General features: G+C 39.7%; 1 protein-coding gene across 2 annotated transcripts in view; it reads left to right on the top strand.

Moving 5' to 3' along the window:
• LOC134533652 (protein HBS1) overlaps positions 1-16,801 on the top strand; it is a 257,049-nt gene that overhangs the window by 144,417 nt on the left and 95,831 nt on the right. For both annotated transcript variants that reach the window (XM_063371189.1, XM_063371188.1), the window contains exon 5: positions 16,668-16,784. In XM_063371189.1, the coding sequence (XP_063227259.1) occupies positions 16,668-16,784 (117 nt within the window). The remainder of the gene's footprint in view (positions 1-16,667; positions 16,785-16,801) is intronic.

Raw genomic sequence — 16,801 nt, 5'->3', positions numbered from 1 at the left:
TAATTTAACTCTCGCTGACGAAATATTTAAAAAATTCTATTTAAGTAATGGTTTTAATTTAAAACTCTTAGTTTGCATCTGCCATTAGTCGCAGAATCTAACATGTACCCTGGTTCGTTGCCTGTAGCTGTATCAAAACGACATCACTGTAGATACTGCAGCAAGGTGTTTACCTTGAGAAAGAATGCTAAACGACATGAGAGAAGGAGTTTAATTTGGGTCCTTGTCAAAAACCATATAATTGCAGTCAGTGTCATAAATCCTTTGGTTGAAGATATTACTTGGATAGACATTGCAAGAACTGTATAACTAAGATGAATAAAGATAACGAAGAATGTGCTTCAACATCGTGGAAGAGGAACGAAGGCAGAATATTAGACGACAATAATGATTATGAAGAATGTAAAAAAGCTAATGCTAAAAATACTGATATATATCAAGACAATAATTTCAAAAAAAAACAAACGAAGAAAGTAGAAACCTCATTAGAAATGAAAATATATTTACATCAATATATAGTCGTCTCCATGAAAATGTGAAAGATGGAGAACCACCTGAAGCTGACAAGACCGAAGACTGTGATGAAACATCTGAAGCTGACATTATTGAAGATTGTGGTGACACATCTGAGGCTGACATGATCGATGACTGTGCTGACAAATCTAAGGCTGACATGAATGAGTACTGTGCTGAAGCACCTAAATCATGCAAGAGCGAAGACTGTGATGGTGTCTTGAGACCTAAACGATGGAAACGACGTAATAAAAATAATTTCCTGTTCAAGCTTGTGATGCTGACATAATTGAGTACTGTGCTGAAGCACCTAAAACGGTCAAGAGCGAAGACAGTGATGGTGGCTTGAGATCAAAATGATGGAAATGACGTAATAAAATTGTAACGCCCCTCGTGCCCAAAAAATATATTAATTTAAATTAATTAAAAACACCTTGAAAACTGCTGGGCAAAATATTAAGAAAATTAAAGTTAATTACCAGAGGGGACACGAGCCAGTGAACAAGACAAAATTTACAGTCCCTGCACTCTAGTTACTTGGGAGTTCGTGGATCGTTAGGTAGAAGAAGGTATATGATAAATTAATACACTATATAAATAATTTGGTCTATAGGTTTTCCTGGTTTATCATTAAAAGGTTTTGTTTAAGCATTATTTCGACATGATAATAAAGATCTTAGTAATTAACAAAGTTAAGGGAGAGCCCCTACATTATTTAAAACAATACATATTACACCTTAACAAACAAATTATTACATTAACAAAATTTCAAGTATAGCACCAAAATTTGATTCTCCCAACGATTACATATATATTAGTTTCCTTGATTTTACATGTTCTTGAGGATTACGTTCTTAAAGCACTGCTCGCTGGTATCTTTTTAATGAATTTAGTTCCTACCATGCAAGCAAAAAATATATATAGCTCATATCACCCGGGTCTTCCCAGGATGACGTCGGACCGAGAGGAAAACTCTTCTAAAGGGGGAAATTGGCTGGAGGTTCCGAAGATCATGCGGGGAGCAATTTCTCTCCCCAGAAACTTGGACCCTGTCTGAAACACAAGTCAAATTCAAATAAATTAGACCTGCTTCCAGACAGTCATACACATTCGGCGCGAAAGGCCAACAAATGGGAATATGGGGAGGGGGAAAAAACGTATTACTAACCAAACAGGGTGTGGAAACAGGGCCTCCGAGGTGTCTCGCGCCATCAGGATGACGCGCACCGAGAAATCGCGGATGTGAGTTAGGAAAACTAATTTTTAAAGAATAAAAAAAAATAATTTCACTACACATGACTTTTTCTAAATATTACATCTGCCTGGCTACTGTACAAATGGGATCACATCCCTTAAGCAACTGACTACATCTTTTATGCAACCGAAAATCGCCGTTCCCGCGAAAAGCCTCTTAGCGCAGAGGACGCCGAGAAGACGTGGTCAGCAGCCGAGGTCAGAGTACTGTGTCCTGGCGATGACGGTCAAAGCTACTAATTAAATCGGGTGGTCGGCCTTAGGAAAAAAGAAGGTGAAGGTTCGGCTCATGGCCGCAAACATGCGAAGGAGTCCGAGGCGGTCGTGACAAGAACACAGACATGCGCACTCTCTACTGGCAAGTACAGAAGGCAACAAACAATCGACTTCTACTGGCCGCGAGAAGAAACATAGTGCCTTATAGCGCTGCGGTGCTGCTTTCTAGCGGCGTAAACTGGAACTAATTGAGGCGGTGTGCTGACTTTCCACCAGGTGTCAAGAGGGTGTGCTATACACGCTGGCGATCAGGCCCGCGGTTACTTTTTCTGCTGCTAGATGTCGTGGAAGTCTCTGTAAGACCAGGGAGAAAGTCCTTGAATTAGCCCATCGTCTTGGCTAAGTTCACATCAGGTCACTGCTCCCGACTTGATTTCTCAGAACAAATGTGAGGTGGAGTGAGAGGATGGGGTGACAGAAATAGCCACCAAGGTGGGAACACAGGTCCACTGGAGACCCATTCGTGACGAGACTTGCTATTCTCAGCAGGCCTTTAAGAAGTAGCAGCTTGCAGCCCAGAAGCCACTCTATGCAATTTTGGTCATGAAGAGAAATAAAATTACATACTCGGGACGTGACTGCAGGCGAGAGAAATTACAACTGGGCTGCCCACGTCCACATTTGACAGCAAAATATCAGATAGGCCCCATCGGAAAAGGGTCTTCGGTCCACTGGCACAAAGTTTAAACACGTGGCGTACAGCGGCCTAACAAAGAGTAAATCACCCCCTTAACAACCAGATAAATTTAAAAAAAAATAAGATTTCCAGAAAAAATTTAAAATTTTAGAAAAATAAAAAAAGGTGACGAAATGCCTAATTTCCGGCACAAAATAAATTATCCTAATCAAGCTTGTGATAATCACTGGTCGATGACGAAAGTGACCATTTGGTTGGTGTTGAAACAGAAGACACCAGGGATAATCATTTTTATTATAAACATACACGGAAGATGAACGTAGCAGAGAGATTGATTATACCTCATGGGAAGATCATAACATATTGGTTGACAGGCTAAGAATTCTACATGGTTCGCTTTGTGCAGGAAACTATTCGAGCATCAAAGAAATATCCTTCATACTTAAAGAACTGAGGGAAGCTAGCTACATAAAATAATGGTTTCCATTAATTGCATGTGTATAAACTTGAAGAAAAATTAAGATTTTTTAAAAATGTACTTTATCATTTCTCGAAAGCTCATATCTAAATAAATTTATAACTAGAAGGTGTAAAAAAAGTCACCACTGACATCCAAAATGTATACTAATAGAAGTTATGCATGTAATCATGTCAAGTTCGATAAAAAAAAAAGTAATTGAAATCAGTGGGAGCATTTGGAGCTGTTGGAGCAGTTGGAGCATTTGTAGCATTTGGAGAATTTGGAGAATTTGGAGCATTTGGAGCTGTTGGAGCATTTGGACCTGTGGAGCATTTGGAGCATTTGGTGCATTTGGAGCCTTTGTAGCATTTGAAGCTGTTGGAGCATTTGGAGCATTTGGAGCATTTGGAGCATCTGGAGCTGTTGGAGCTGTTAGAGCCTTTGGAGCAGTTGGAGCTGTTGGAGCTAAGAATTAGTCGTTTCACGTCTATGCAGGGCTAAATGTTTATAAGATTGCTGGCTTTCGCAAGTGATCCTTTAGTAGGATAGAAATTATGTAATAAATATTATGTTTGTAAAAGAACTTGGCGGTGTTTTATTTCTCGAAGCTGACAATTTTCTGGTATTTAAATTAAATTTTTTTTCAGCTTCGTTCCTAGATCGAAGAAAGTTTCGATTCAATATGTAAAATAATGTGTGATTTTTTCGGTGAATTTTGGAATTTTTCCCGAACTAATAAGTCAATAAATACAAATATCTAAAATGGCGGTCTTAATGGTTTAAAGGATGATGGTAATAGATGATTTTAAGTCTCTTTTAGGACTTTGATAATAATTCATTATAATAATTATTTTTTCCATAAAATTATTTTTTGCATCATCCAAGGATCAAATCCAAGAACAGGAATTGATATAATCAATCATTACTATAATGAGTGAATTTTTTGATGAATTTTGTAATTTTATCCAGAATTTCTAGCTAAATAATTACACGATTCCAAGATGGCGCCCAAATATCAAGATGGCAGGCACTTCAGTAATAATAAATGATTACTGCACTCTAGCGGGTAAAACTTAGACAAGTATGATGGTAATGTACTCTATAAGACGAGTACACACACAAGATGGTGTCCTCCAGCAGACGAAAACAAGATGGTGGCAATGACCTCTAGCATATTGTAGCTCCTGGTAGCATGTACTGAACGAGAAATGGCGGATCCATGATGGTCGTCAAGGTAAAATCATATTTCAAGGTCAAAGTAAAATTTCACTTTCAAGGTCAAATTTCAAGGTCAAAGTCAAAGTACAATGCCAACAGTTGAGGACAATGTTATGGTGAACAGAATGGTATCAGCACACTCTAGCAGACGAAAACAAGATGGTGGACTCCAGCGGATGAAGACAAGATGGTGGACATGTCGTCATACCAGATGACGATATATATACCTTGCTATTGGTGGCGGAGATCAGTCTGTAGGTGGCTTCGTGGAGGAAGGATCTGTTTTTTTTTTGCTCTAATAGTTTCGAAGCAATGACAGGAATCGAACTAATTAATCAGTACCTATTCTAATAAGTAATTTTTTTTTGAATCTCTAGCATTAAAATATGTATTTTCAAGATAGCGATCGTAACGAAAAGTGCAACGGTGTTTTTTAATATTTTTATTATTTAATTCGATTGATTAATTTTTTAATGATTTTTAAATTTTTTCCCGATTTTCTAACAAAACAATTACGGATACTCAAGATTGTGACCGTAACGATAGTTGTTACAGTTACGTCTTAATACATGATGGTGGTTCTCTCTCGAACAGGTGGTGCTATTATTACTTCAAATCAAAAAAATTACAAGTCCGAATATGCATGTTATTTTTATATATACCTTATTTTATTCTCAGTTTGGTAAATTTCTCGATGGCCGTGCGGTTAGAGGCTTATGTTTTCCAACCTAGAGATCAGAGCTGCAATGGTTCGAATCACAGCGCTTCCAATGTATTTTGTTAAAAAATTTAAATTTAATATGTCGATAAGGACCATAATAGCTATGGTAGGTAATGGAACATCGGCCTTATGTATGTGATGAATCAGAGCGACGCTGGCGCTCTCTATGAACAAACAGCAGAAATAAAGTCCTTGGTATCCAAGATGGTGACCTCCAGAAGATCAAAAAAAAAAAAATAAAGAACTAGGCTGGTGCTCTCTAGGAACAAACAGAAGAAACAAAGTCAACGGTATCCAAGATGGCGGCCTCCAGAAGAACAAAAAAAATCAAGAGCGTTGCTGGCGCTATCTAGGAACAACGAACAGAAACAAAGTCGATGGCATCCAAGATGGCGGCCTCCAGTGGAACAGAAAAATTCAATATGGCGGTCAAGACGAAAATTTCATCATAATGAGTGGGGCGCTCTATTTAAATATGGCGAATCCAAGATGGCAAAAAAAAAAAAACAGATTTAGGTCGTTGAAACCGTAGTCGTTTATTCCTAGATGTCTAAAAATTGTAACGATCGTAAACGCTGAATTTTTTTTACATAGAATGTAAAGTATTTCCCCAGTATATAACACTATTTTTTCAAACGTTTTCTTTTACTGTAAGTTCTCACATGCTCTGTGGTTTTTAAATAAAATAGATTGACTCAAAGTTTTTTGTCCTAAAGGTATTTGTCCTAACTTGGTTTTTCATAATGCCGTTTGTCCTAAAATCATTTGTCCTAAAAGTCGTTTGTCCTAAAGACGTTTGTCCTAAAGTCGTTTGTCCTAATGTCGTTTGTCCTAAAGTCGTTTGTCCTAATGTCGTTTGTCCTAAAGTCGTTTATCCTTATGTCGTTTGTCCTAAAGTCGTTTGTCCTAATGTCGTTTGTCCTAAAGTCGTTTGTCCTAAAACTCAGAGTAAGGATTTATCGATACTGGAACCGTCGTTTGTCCTAAAAGACGTTTGTCCTAAAATCATTTGTCCTAAAAGTCGTTTGTCCTAAAGTCGTTTGTCCTAAAGTCGTTTGTCCTAATGTCGTTTGTCCTAAAGTCGTTTGTCCTAATGTCGTTTGTCCTAAAGTCGTTTATCCTTATGTCGTTTGTCCTAAAGTCGTTTGTCCTAATGTCGTTTGTCCTAAAGTCGTTTGTCCTAAAACTCAGAGTAAGGATTTATCGATACTGGAACCGTCGTTTGTCCTAAAAGACGTTTGTCCTAAAGTCGTTTGTCCTAAAACTCAGAGTAAAAATATTTTGAAGCTGTTCCATCGTTTGTCCTAAAATTCGTTTGTCCTAAAGTCGTTTGTCCTAAAGTCGTTTGTCCTAACGTCGTTTGTCCTAAAGTCGTTTGTCCTAATTTTTAGGACAAACGAAATTAGGATAAATGCTTTAGGACAAACGATTTTAGGACAACCGCCGCACCCCCACATATACCAGCCAACTTGAGAACCAAGATGGCGGCGTGCGACACCTGTCTGCCGACTCCCTAACTAATATTTGAATTTGGCACCATCTGGTAGTCTGTGCTGGAATTAAAGATGGCGGCTGTATAATAATTTTTTATTTTCAAATGTGGTGCCTTAGGTATGCATTAAGGAAGGCAAAACCCCCCTCCCCCCATTTATCATAAACTTGCCGTCAGTATGTAGCATATATAGATTATTTATTCCACTATATCCCAATTGGTCTCGTGGTCTGGTTGGTAAGGTGCCTGCTTTCTAACCTCGACATCCTGGACGTTTTCACGTCCCATGGATCGAATCCCAGCCTCGGCACTGAAAATATTTTAGTTAAAGAAAAAAATAAAATAATCCCTGCTGCTACCTGGTGGCGACCAACAGAACTATATGACGTCACAAGATGGCTGCCTCCAGCAGACGAAAACAAGATGGCGTCCACCAGCAGACGAAACAAGATGGCGGCCACCAGCAGACGAAACAAGATGGCGGCTGATGTTTACATCGAATTTCGAAAGTTGAAGTTTGGAAAAAAATTCGTATCCAAGATGGCGGCCGTGACGTAAAGTGCAACGGTGACGTCACGATTCGAAGTTGGTGGAAATTTCTAGAATACCAAATGGCGGATGGATTAGCATGGATTAGCATATGGATTAGCATAGATTGCCATACGGATTAGCATAGATTGACATACGGATTAGCATAGTTTAGCATACGGATTAGCATAGATTGGCATATGGATTAGCATGGATTAGATGACGTCATCCAAGAGGTTGGCAACATCGAGGGTCGCAATGCTAAAGGTCAGGGTCGAATTTCAATGTCAGGGTCAAATTTCAAGGTCAAGGTCAAAGTTAAAGGTCAAGGTCAAACTTAAAGGTTAAAGGTCAAAGTTCAAGGTCGGCTCCTGGATCCTGCGCCTGTCCTTGAATCGGTATTTTCCATCTACTAAATCCCCGAATCCCCCTCTGTCCTCCGGTGTCCCAGAATGAACCAAATACATCTACTGCTTTAGTAACAAGTGGGCTGGTAAAATCAGTAGGAAGCCAAATATAATCGGGGAGTGGCAACACCTCTTGTTTTTGTTTGTCATAAATAACCCCAATATATCTTTACCATTCTTCAATAACTATAGTTCATTTATTTGGCTCTAGCAATAAGGTGATTGGTAAGAGTACTAGGTAGCCCATTACGACCGGGTAGTGGCATTGCATCTAGTCTTTGTGTATAGTATAAAATCTTACCACCTCGACCATGGCCTATCTCTGCTTGGATCTAGTAACAAGTAAGTTGATAAGAGTAGTACCTAGCATTATTTTATCGGCGAGTGGCATTGGCTCTTGTCCATGTGCAAAGTATAAAATTTACATACTTTTACCATTCTTAAATAACTGTGGCTCACTTGTTCTTGGCTGTTCTAACAAGTTGCGAGAGTTGTAGGAAGCCAACTATTATCGGAGTTTACCATGGCACTAGTCTTTGTGCATAATATAAAACTCTACCTACTTTTACTATTCTTCAAGAATTCTTGCTTATTGGTGCTTGGCTCTTGTAACAAGTGGGTGTTAAGTGAAGTTGGTATCGTACTACGATGGGAGTGTGTCATTGCCACTAACTAGTTTCTGTGTGTAATGTAAAATCCTTCCTAACTTTACCATTCTTCAATATATTTGGCTTATTTGTTCAGGCTCTAGTAACTTCTAAGTTTGTAATGGCACAGAAAGCTCACTACTGACAGGGAATGGCTTTGCCACTGACTCTGTTTTGTCTCCATGTTGTTTTTACAATGCTTTTATTTATAATCAAGCTTTCATGTCTTTGTCACAATAACTTCTTTCCTTTATAGTAGTAAGTGAGAGTGCCAAAACTAATTTTTTTTCTTTAATTTTTTTTTCATTTGATTTGATGCTATTAAGTTTTTTTCTTTTGGCTTTTCGTTTTTTTTTTAAATCTCGGTTCCTGTTTGATTATTTTTTCATAGTTTGGTTAAGTCCACCCTCCGGTATGAACTCACTTCCAGGCTCACATATTGTGGCGTGGTCTCTGGACAAACCAGAAAATAAATTCATCTCAGAATAATATTTTTTCCTGTTAACTTGCTTATTCCCAGGAACAAATTGCCAGGTGTTTTGCAAACCTGGAAATCTGCCTGTTATCTATATACATTGTTTTAATTATGTGAAGAAAAAAAACATTGTCTTCCACTGCCTGCTTGCCAAGCAGAAATAACTTAATTTCCACGCCAAGTAAAACTGTAATAAAATTGATATTTTTTTTGGAATAACATGGTTTTAGTGGTATTAAGGTTGTGGTTGGTTTTTTCTTGTCAGGATTGTCTGCATAAATGTAAGTCGTTCACACATCAGTGGTTTAAACAATATTATCATTATTTTTTTAGTTTAGGTGAATACTTTTTAAGTATGAGTACTTGTATTATTATTTAAATAATTATTTTTGTCTCGTCCAATGTTCTCAGAGAAAAAAGTGTGGTTTCCATAGTAAACTATATTCTCTTTATAAGCCCTATGCATTCTGATAATATATTAAATGGGTCATTTAGGAGTTAAAGTTAAATATATAATAAGAATAAATTTCTTAATAATCGTGCTTAAAACTCACCACTACTTTTACCTTTTAATGGCATTCACTCAAAACTATTCGCACCTTTTTGGTGCATATAAGTTGTCTTGTCCGCGGCTATCTTGGCTTGAAAACTAAATGGTGTTCTGTTTTCTTGGTGACACAGCTCTTGTCCCACCAGAACCGAACAGTAAATGGATTTATTTTTATCGTTTTTTCCTCATATTATCTTGGTTGTATTTACGTCCTGTTGTAATTTCCTTGTTCAGCTCCAGTGCGGAGGCTTTGTTCAATTTCCCTCCCTTCCCTCTCCTAAACAGGGTGCCCACCGTGCTCCCATTCGTCATTGTCACGGCCTCGTGGCTGAGCGGTCAGCGGCGAATCGTAAGGTTGTCGGTTCGAAAACGCCCGTCAGTTGAGCGCTGCACCACCCCTCCTAATCATACCCCTCCTCTCCCCTTCTCATCCCACCCCTCCATTCACACCCTCCCACCTCCTAAACCCCTCCACACACCTCCCCTTCACATCCTCCCCACCCCTTCACATCCTCCCCACCCCTTCACACCCTCCCCTCCCCTTCACACCCCTACACACCCCTCCATGTGCCGTGTATTAGGGATTTAGGCACGTTTTATTTAAAAATTTGCTATCAAATATTTTTGGAAATTTTTTTTTTTTTACTCATCTTATATCTTTACGACCAGGCCCTCAGCCTCTGTTCTCAGAGGCGAGCTGATTTTTTTTCCCCAGCCTAATGCTAGGTTAGCAGTCTGGCTAATATTTCTCCCGCCTATAGCACGTCGGAGGCTAGTAACTTAATTTCTCTGCGTGACTAGAATTGCATACAGCAGGTTCGTGGAGCAGTGCTGAGCCCTGCTAACTCTGTCACGAATCGGTATAAGGTTCACTAGCAGCTAGACACGACAGGAGGATCCCGTGGGCCTTGCGTCCCACAGACCATGCGTGTTTTGAAGCCATTCCCCCCCTCTGCTCCCCCACCCTTTATTCTCAGAATTGAAGCCAGGAGCGATGACTGCTTGTGAACTCCTGGGGGCGGTAACCGAATTCAAGGCCATATCAGGCTTGACAGCCGCAGATACGATTCTGGTCTTTAACGACATCTAGCCACGGCTGTGGTCACTAACGCCACTCGTGGGCGTCGACAGCGCCGACACCAGCGCGTTCGCGCGGAGGTAACGACAACCTTTCTCCTCCTCATGTCTCGGGCCGCTAGGTGGCAACACTGGTTGCTCCATAAGCCCCTAGCAGTGACACACTCGTCGGCCACAAGTCGATTTATTAGTACTTCTCGCCACCAAAAGATAGCGCCTCAGTCGCGCAGTCACTCCAGTAAGAAATAATATTTTTTATGCCGGACAACTTCGGGTGGGCTCGGTAATTTTCGGCTCAGAGCCTAACCCCCCTCCCATTCTTTAGAGATCCCGCGCTTATGATATACTGACGATATCCCGCGCTGAAGGGACTTCGGTGCGCGCCTTCTGACTGACTGGTACCTTTTGTAACTGCGATCTTCGGCGAATTATCGGCATCGCATCTTGTATTATGTAGTCTTCTCAGACTATAGGGATGAAGTCCCTATCTGAAAATTTAGATTAGCCAGTCAGTAGATTAGTAAAACAGTAGAGAAACTTAGAATTTTTTTATATTTATTTATATTTTTTCTTTAAATCACGAAGAATTCCGCGTCTACCGCGCATCGTGGTTCGGGTTTTCCGAAACGAGACGCCCTCTCCTGAGCGCCAGGACCAACACCCTGTTCTGGTAAGTCTTGACGGCATCCCCCCTTTAATTTCCCTTTATTGGCCTTTTGCGCCATTTAAGTATACTGTCTGGAAACAGGTCTGATTCTTTGGTATTTGGAATTCTGTTTCAGACAGGGTTCCAAGTTTGGGGCAACCAAAATCCTCTGCCAGAACCTCTTGAGTCGGATCCTGAACAGAATCCTTCATCTTTAGGCCTACTACCTCGATCACCGTCAACCTACAGCCCCGGGTGATAACCGTATCATTCAATCATTTTCTTTATGAACTCAAAAATAGTCTAACCCAGTTAAGACAGCGGACAGTTAAAGATCGAGGAACTTCATATGATGTTTTGCAAGGACTATATGTACAACCTTTAAAATTAGCGATGTTAATTTCATTCATTTCTTTAAATATTGTAATTTTTGTAAAACATTTAGGGCCGGCCCTCTCGTAAATAAAGTTAAAGAATATAATATACTAAGTGTAATTGTGAGGAATTTTTGTAAGATCAGTTATCAATGAAAAACAGATGTTACAAAGGAAAATTTAATCTATAAAAAAAGAAAGAACAATGATTAATAAAATAAGGAAGTCTATAGACGTAACTGTTGTTTTTATTTAATTAATCTATAATAACGATCCCTTTTCTCCCAAGTGTTCGTAGGGAGTCTCTAAATTTTCTTTGTTTACTCCTAGTGTCGCCTCTGTTGTTGACTTTTATAGTTATTAATTGAGGGCCCCAGTTTTCAGAGTTTCCAAATCTTTTTACCTACTTATTTAATTATTCTTTAAGACACTTGGGGTATTACATCCACACACAACCCCTTCACCCCCTCCTCCCCCCTTCACACCCTCCTTTCCCCTTCACACACCACCCCTTTAAACATCTTCCCCTCCACAATCCCCCCTCCCCCTCCCTTAATTCACCGCGGTCTTGCGTGTGCCAAGCACCGCAAGCACGACGGGAAACGGCATAAGCCGCCCCCAAAAGACCAGACCTGACCAAACCAATGCGGACTTAAAGTCCAAGTGCCCCACCCCTTGCATAGTAGAACTTCTACCACGCCCCACTCTTCTTCCAGGACCATCCTTCTATTCCTGTAATCCACCTGCTTGTAATAATGCATGACCTTTGCATCCCGCATGTATGTGCCCAGGGTTTTCCCTCTGTCTATGGAGGTTTTACCTGGGCCCAACTTATCTAGTTTTAGTCTAGAATTAAGAGTGAGGGGAGTTAGTCATGGCGAAAACGTCTGCCATGGCTGGCCAATCCCCTCCTAGCACATGATGCACGTGACCTTTTCTGCATGGTTAAAAACCCGCATGTTTAGAGCGTATAGGGCTTGCCCTGAGACGCACTTAAAGTCTTCCCTACCTAGACCCCTCCCTTACACACTTAGTTTTAACTTAGGTTAGGAAAAAAAACATTGGGCACCTGAAGTTTTTGCCAAAAGGGGCCGAGATAGGACATACAGACTTTGAAAGTAGGTGCAGGGTAAAACTAAGTTGTTCCAACTTTGGTCAATAGAGGATGTACGGTGGTCGCACGGATGAATCACGGTCCGGACGCAGGGCATCTCCACGGAAGGACCGAAGGGGGGGGGGGGACTAAGTGAGGAAACAGAGTAATGGTAGGCTGCGCACGGGGCAACCAAGTGCTATGATCGTATCAAAATGGACATAGACGGTGACGGCTATCTAACCGCGCCTGTGAAACCGGGCGCCATAGCTGTGCCTAGAGATCGATGAAGAGTAGATTATCAGACACGACAGTTAAGGCAGCGTCTGGCCATAAAATGGGAGTAGTGTACAAATGGGGTTCCGGGCACTGGTGCTGGCGCGTGGTGCCTGGTGCCGACCGCCAAATTGGATTTTAACGTCATAGCGGCCATCTTGACCTTTGACCTTCAAAATATACCAAAATGTACCCAAAATTCGCCAAAATTCCCCCCCCCTTTTTTTTGGAAAAAATCCCGCCAAAAATCGTCAAAAAATTTCACAATTCGAAAATAAGGATTTCGAAAAACCTCAAAAGTCATTTTTCCTTAGAAAGAACACCTATTCCATATATAGGCTTAAGCATCCATATCTACAGCCTCCGATAAGCCTCTGATATCATCATGTATTATGACATCACCGTTACAATTTCCGTTACGACCGTCATCTTCTATTATGACGTCACCGTTGCAATTTCCATTATGGCCGCCATCTTGAATTGTATTATCCGATTTTAATGAAAAATTTCTAAAATTTATAAAAAAATTTAATTAATATAATTTTGATAAAAATATTAAAAAAATCATATACTTACGCTATGGAGCTTGGAGTCCTCGGTTCAAACCCAGCGAGGAAAAAAAATTGACGCCAGGTCCTTCCTCCACGTAAACCACCGGCAGACTGACCTCCCACCACTTATGCCAAGATATATATCGTCAACTAGTATGACGTCATGTCTGCCATCTTTGGAGACATTATATTCTACGTAAAATTGGTGATTGCATCCTGCTGAGTTGAATGTTTGTGAAAATGTAGCATTCTTTTCGTTAAATGTGCTTCCTTTTTCGATGATTGTGCTTCCGATTGTGCTTCCTTTTCGATGGGAATTTAGGGCAACAGTGGAAAAAAAAAAGAAAAAGGCCATAATATACTAATGATAAACGCATGTAATCTGAAATATGAGAACACAAACATTGGCCGACATACGTAAACACAAGAGAGAAAAATTATTGGAGCGAATTAAGTTATTGACAACAATCGATATATCCAAAGAGGTTGTTCATATAAGTACACTTTCCAACACTTTTCATTAAATGCTTGAACTGCGTGAACGTTGTGTATTCATTGTGCACATTGCGTGTACATTGCGTGTATTGCGCGTCAATTGCGTGAACATTGCGTGTTCGTTCCGTTTACTGTGTGTACTTTGTGTTCATTCCGTTTCCTGTGTGTACTGTGTGTTCATTCCGCTGTCTGTGTGTACTGTGTGTACTTTGTGTACTTTGTGTTCATTTCGTTTCCTGTGTGTACTGTGTGTACTGTATGTTCAGTGTGTCTTTTTGTTGAATGTGTGACGTTTAGTTAAATGCACGTATTCAAATCTGTTGTATCTCTGAATGTTTACTAGTCCATAACCTATTTGTCTTGATAAATCATTTTTCAGGGATTCTTGGTCTTCTTGTAAGCATAAAACATGTTACATTGGTTTAATTGAATATAATTAGCTGACATCGAGGAAGGTCATGAGGTTCGAATAAGACTGGTCTATATGTCTGATATTGTTTATGACCTGGTCTCGCGGTCCGAAGATGCTTGGTCTATATGTATGGATGGCTTTGTACATGAACGGTTTAGAGGTTATTCTAAGTATCAATAAACTAGACTTACATGATAGGTAATGCGACATTTTTAATTCATCGGACAGGTATATTGTCTTAAGTTTTTCGTAGAGTGAATGATTAATAAAATCTATAAAAGGTAATGGAAAACAGAATATTAAATTTATTTAATATTTAGTTACACCTGTCACTGGTCAAGAATCGAACTGAGGACAGAAATCCATCGATTCAACATGTAAATTAATTTGCGATTTTTTCGGTGACTTTTGGAATTTTTCCCGAATTTATAAGTCAATAAATACAATTTTCCAAGATGGTGGTCATAATTGCTTACTGGAGGCTTTTAGTAAAGGATTTTAAGTCTCTGTTAGGATTTTGAACATGATTTATTGAAGTAACTATTTTTTACATAAAATATTTTTTTCTGCATCGGCCAGGGATCGAACCAAGGACAGGAATCGATCGAATCAATAATTACTTTAATGAGTGGATTTTTTTATAAATTTTGTTTTTTTTTTCCCCCGAATCTCTAGCTAAATAATTACACAATTCCAAGATGGTGCCCAAATTTCAAGATGGTGTGGCACCTCGGTAATAATAAATGATTACTGCACTTTAGCGGGTAAAACTTAAACAAATATGATGGTAATGCACTCTATCAGACAAGTATACACACACACAATATGGCATCCTCCAGCAGACGTAAACATGATGGTGGCAATGTCCTCTAGCAGGTGATATATGTTAACTATCGCTCCTAGTAGCGAGTACAGAACACAAAATGGCGGATCTAAGATGTTCGGCAAGGTCAAAGTCAAATTTCAAGGTTAAGGTCAATGTTCAAAGTCAAGGTCAAAGTTCAAGGTCAATGTCAAAGGTCAAGGTCAAAGTTCAATGCCAACAGTCGAGGTCAAAGGTATGGTGAACCGAAAATTACACTAACATGGCTCTCTCTCTAGCAGACGAAAACAAGATGGTGGCCTTCAGCGGACGAAGACAAGATGGAGGACATGATGTCATATTAGCTGATGATATATATCTTGGTATTGGTGGTGGGAGGTCAGTCGGTAGGTGGCTTCTGTGGAGGAAGGATCTGTCGTTTTATATTTTTTGCTCTTACCAGTTTCGAACCAAGGACGGGAATCGATCTAATCAATCAGTTTATTAATAAGTTATTTTTTAATGAATTTTGAACTTATTTCATTAAAATTGTATAATAAATAAATATTTTCAATATGGCGCCCCTAATGATAATTGATACAGTGGTGACGTAATTCAAAATTGTGTGGTATAAGAAATTTTTATTACTTTTTATTGATAATTTTTTAATATATTAATAAATTACTGGTTTACTCTCGTCAGGAATCGAACCGAGGACCAAATGGTTTAAGTAACCAAACATTTGAAGTAGGCAATTTTTAAACTATATTTTAGAATTTTTTTGGAATTTATAGCATTAAAATTACAGATTTTCAAGATGGCGGCCGTAACGAAACATGCAACGGTCTAGAATCCAATATGGTGGGCGTAACGAAACATGCAACATTTATATAATTCAAGATGGCGAGCGTAACGACATGTGGAACAACCGTTTTTAAGTAATGTTTTATTAAATTTTAATTATTTTGAAAATAAATTTTAGACCTTTTTTATTAAAATCAGAAATAATTACTGATTATTATAGATGGCGGACATGACATCATACTAGTTGACGATATATATACCTTGGCATAAGTGGTGGGAGGTCAGTCTGCCGGTGGTTTACATGGAGGAAGGACCTGACGACATTTTATTTTTATTTTTGCCCTCGCTGGGTTTGAACCGAGGACTCCGAGCTCCATGGCATAAGTATGTTTTTAAAATATTTTTATTAAAATTTTATTAGTTAATTTTTTTTATAATTTTAGAAATTTTTTCTCATTAAAATTGGATAATAAATATAGATTTTTAAGATTGCAGCTTCAACGGATATTGCAACGGTGACGTCATAATCCATGATGTCAGAGGCTTATCGGAGGCTGTAGACCTGGAATGGCCTATATATGGAATACGTGTTCTTTCTAAGGCAAAATGACTTTTGAGGTTTTTCGAAATCCGGAATTTTTTGAGAATTTTTGGCGGGATTTTTTCCCCACAAATATGGAAATTTTAGCGATTTTTTGGGTTAAATTTGGGCTAATGTTTATGGTCAAAGGTCTAGGTCAAGGTCATGCAAAATGGCGGCCGTGACGTCACAATCCAAGATGGCGGTCGGCACCAGGCACACGCGCCAGCGTCAGTGCCCGGAACCCCATTTGTACACTACTAATGGGAAACCTTTCCTCATGTGTGTCTTTGTGCAGTAACCGCGGCTGCTTGGCGCCAGGTGAGTCGGTGTGTGACAGCGGCGCAGCCACTGGAGTGTGGGCGACTGTGTGCCGCAGGTGTGAGCCAGGCCGGAGCCGCGGAGACACTGGACCCGGGCGAGAGGAGGCCTGCCCCGGTCAAGGTGGTGGCTGCCGGCCCCGACGCCACCGTCAAGGGCTTCCACATCCACGCAGGCAGGTTCCCATCCTTG

This window comes from Bacillus rossius, chromosome 7 (genome assembly GCF_032445375.1).
Source record: "Bacillus rossius redtenbacheri isolate Brsri chromosome 7, Brsri_v3, whole genome shotgun sequence".
Taxonomy (NCBI): domain Eukaryota; kingdom Metazoa; phylum Arthropoda; class Insecta; order Phasmatodea; family Bacillidae; genus Bacillus; species Bacillus rossius.
The sequence above is the reverse complement of the archived record's forward strand: the minus strand, read 5'-3'. Positions and strand labels throughout refer to the sequence as shown.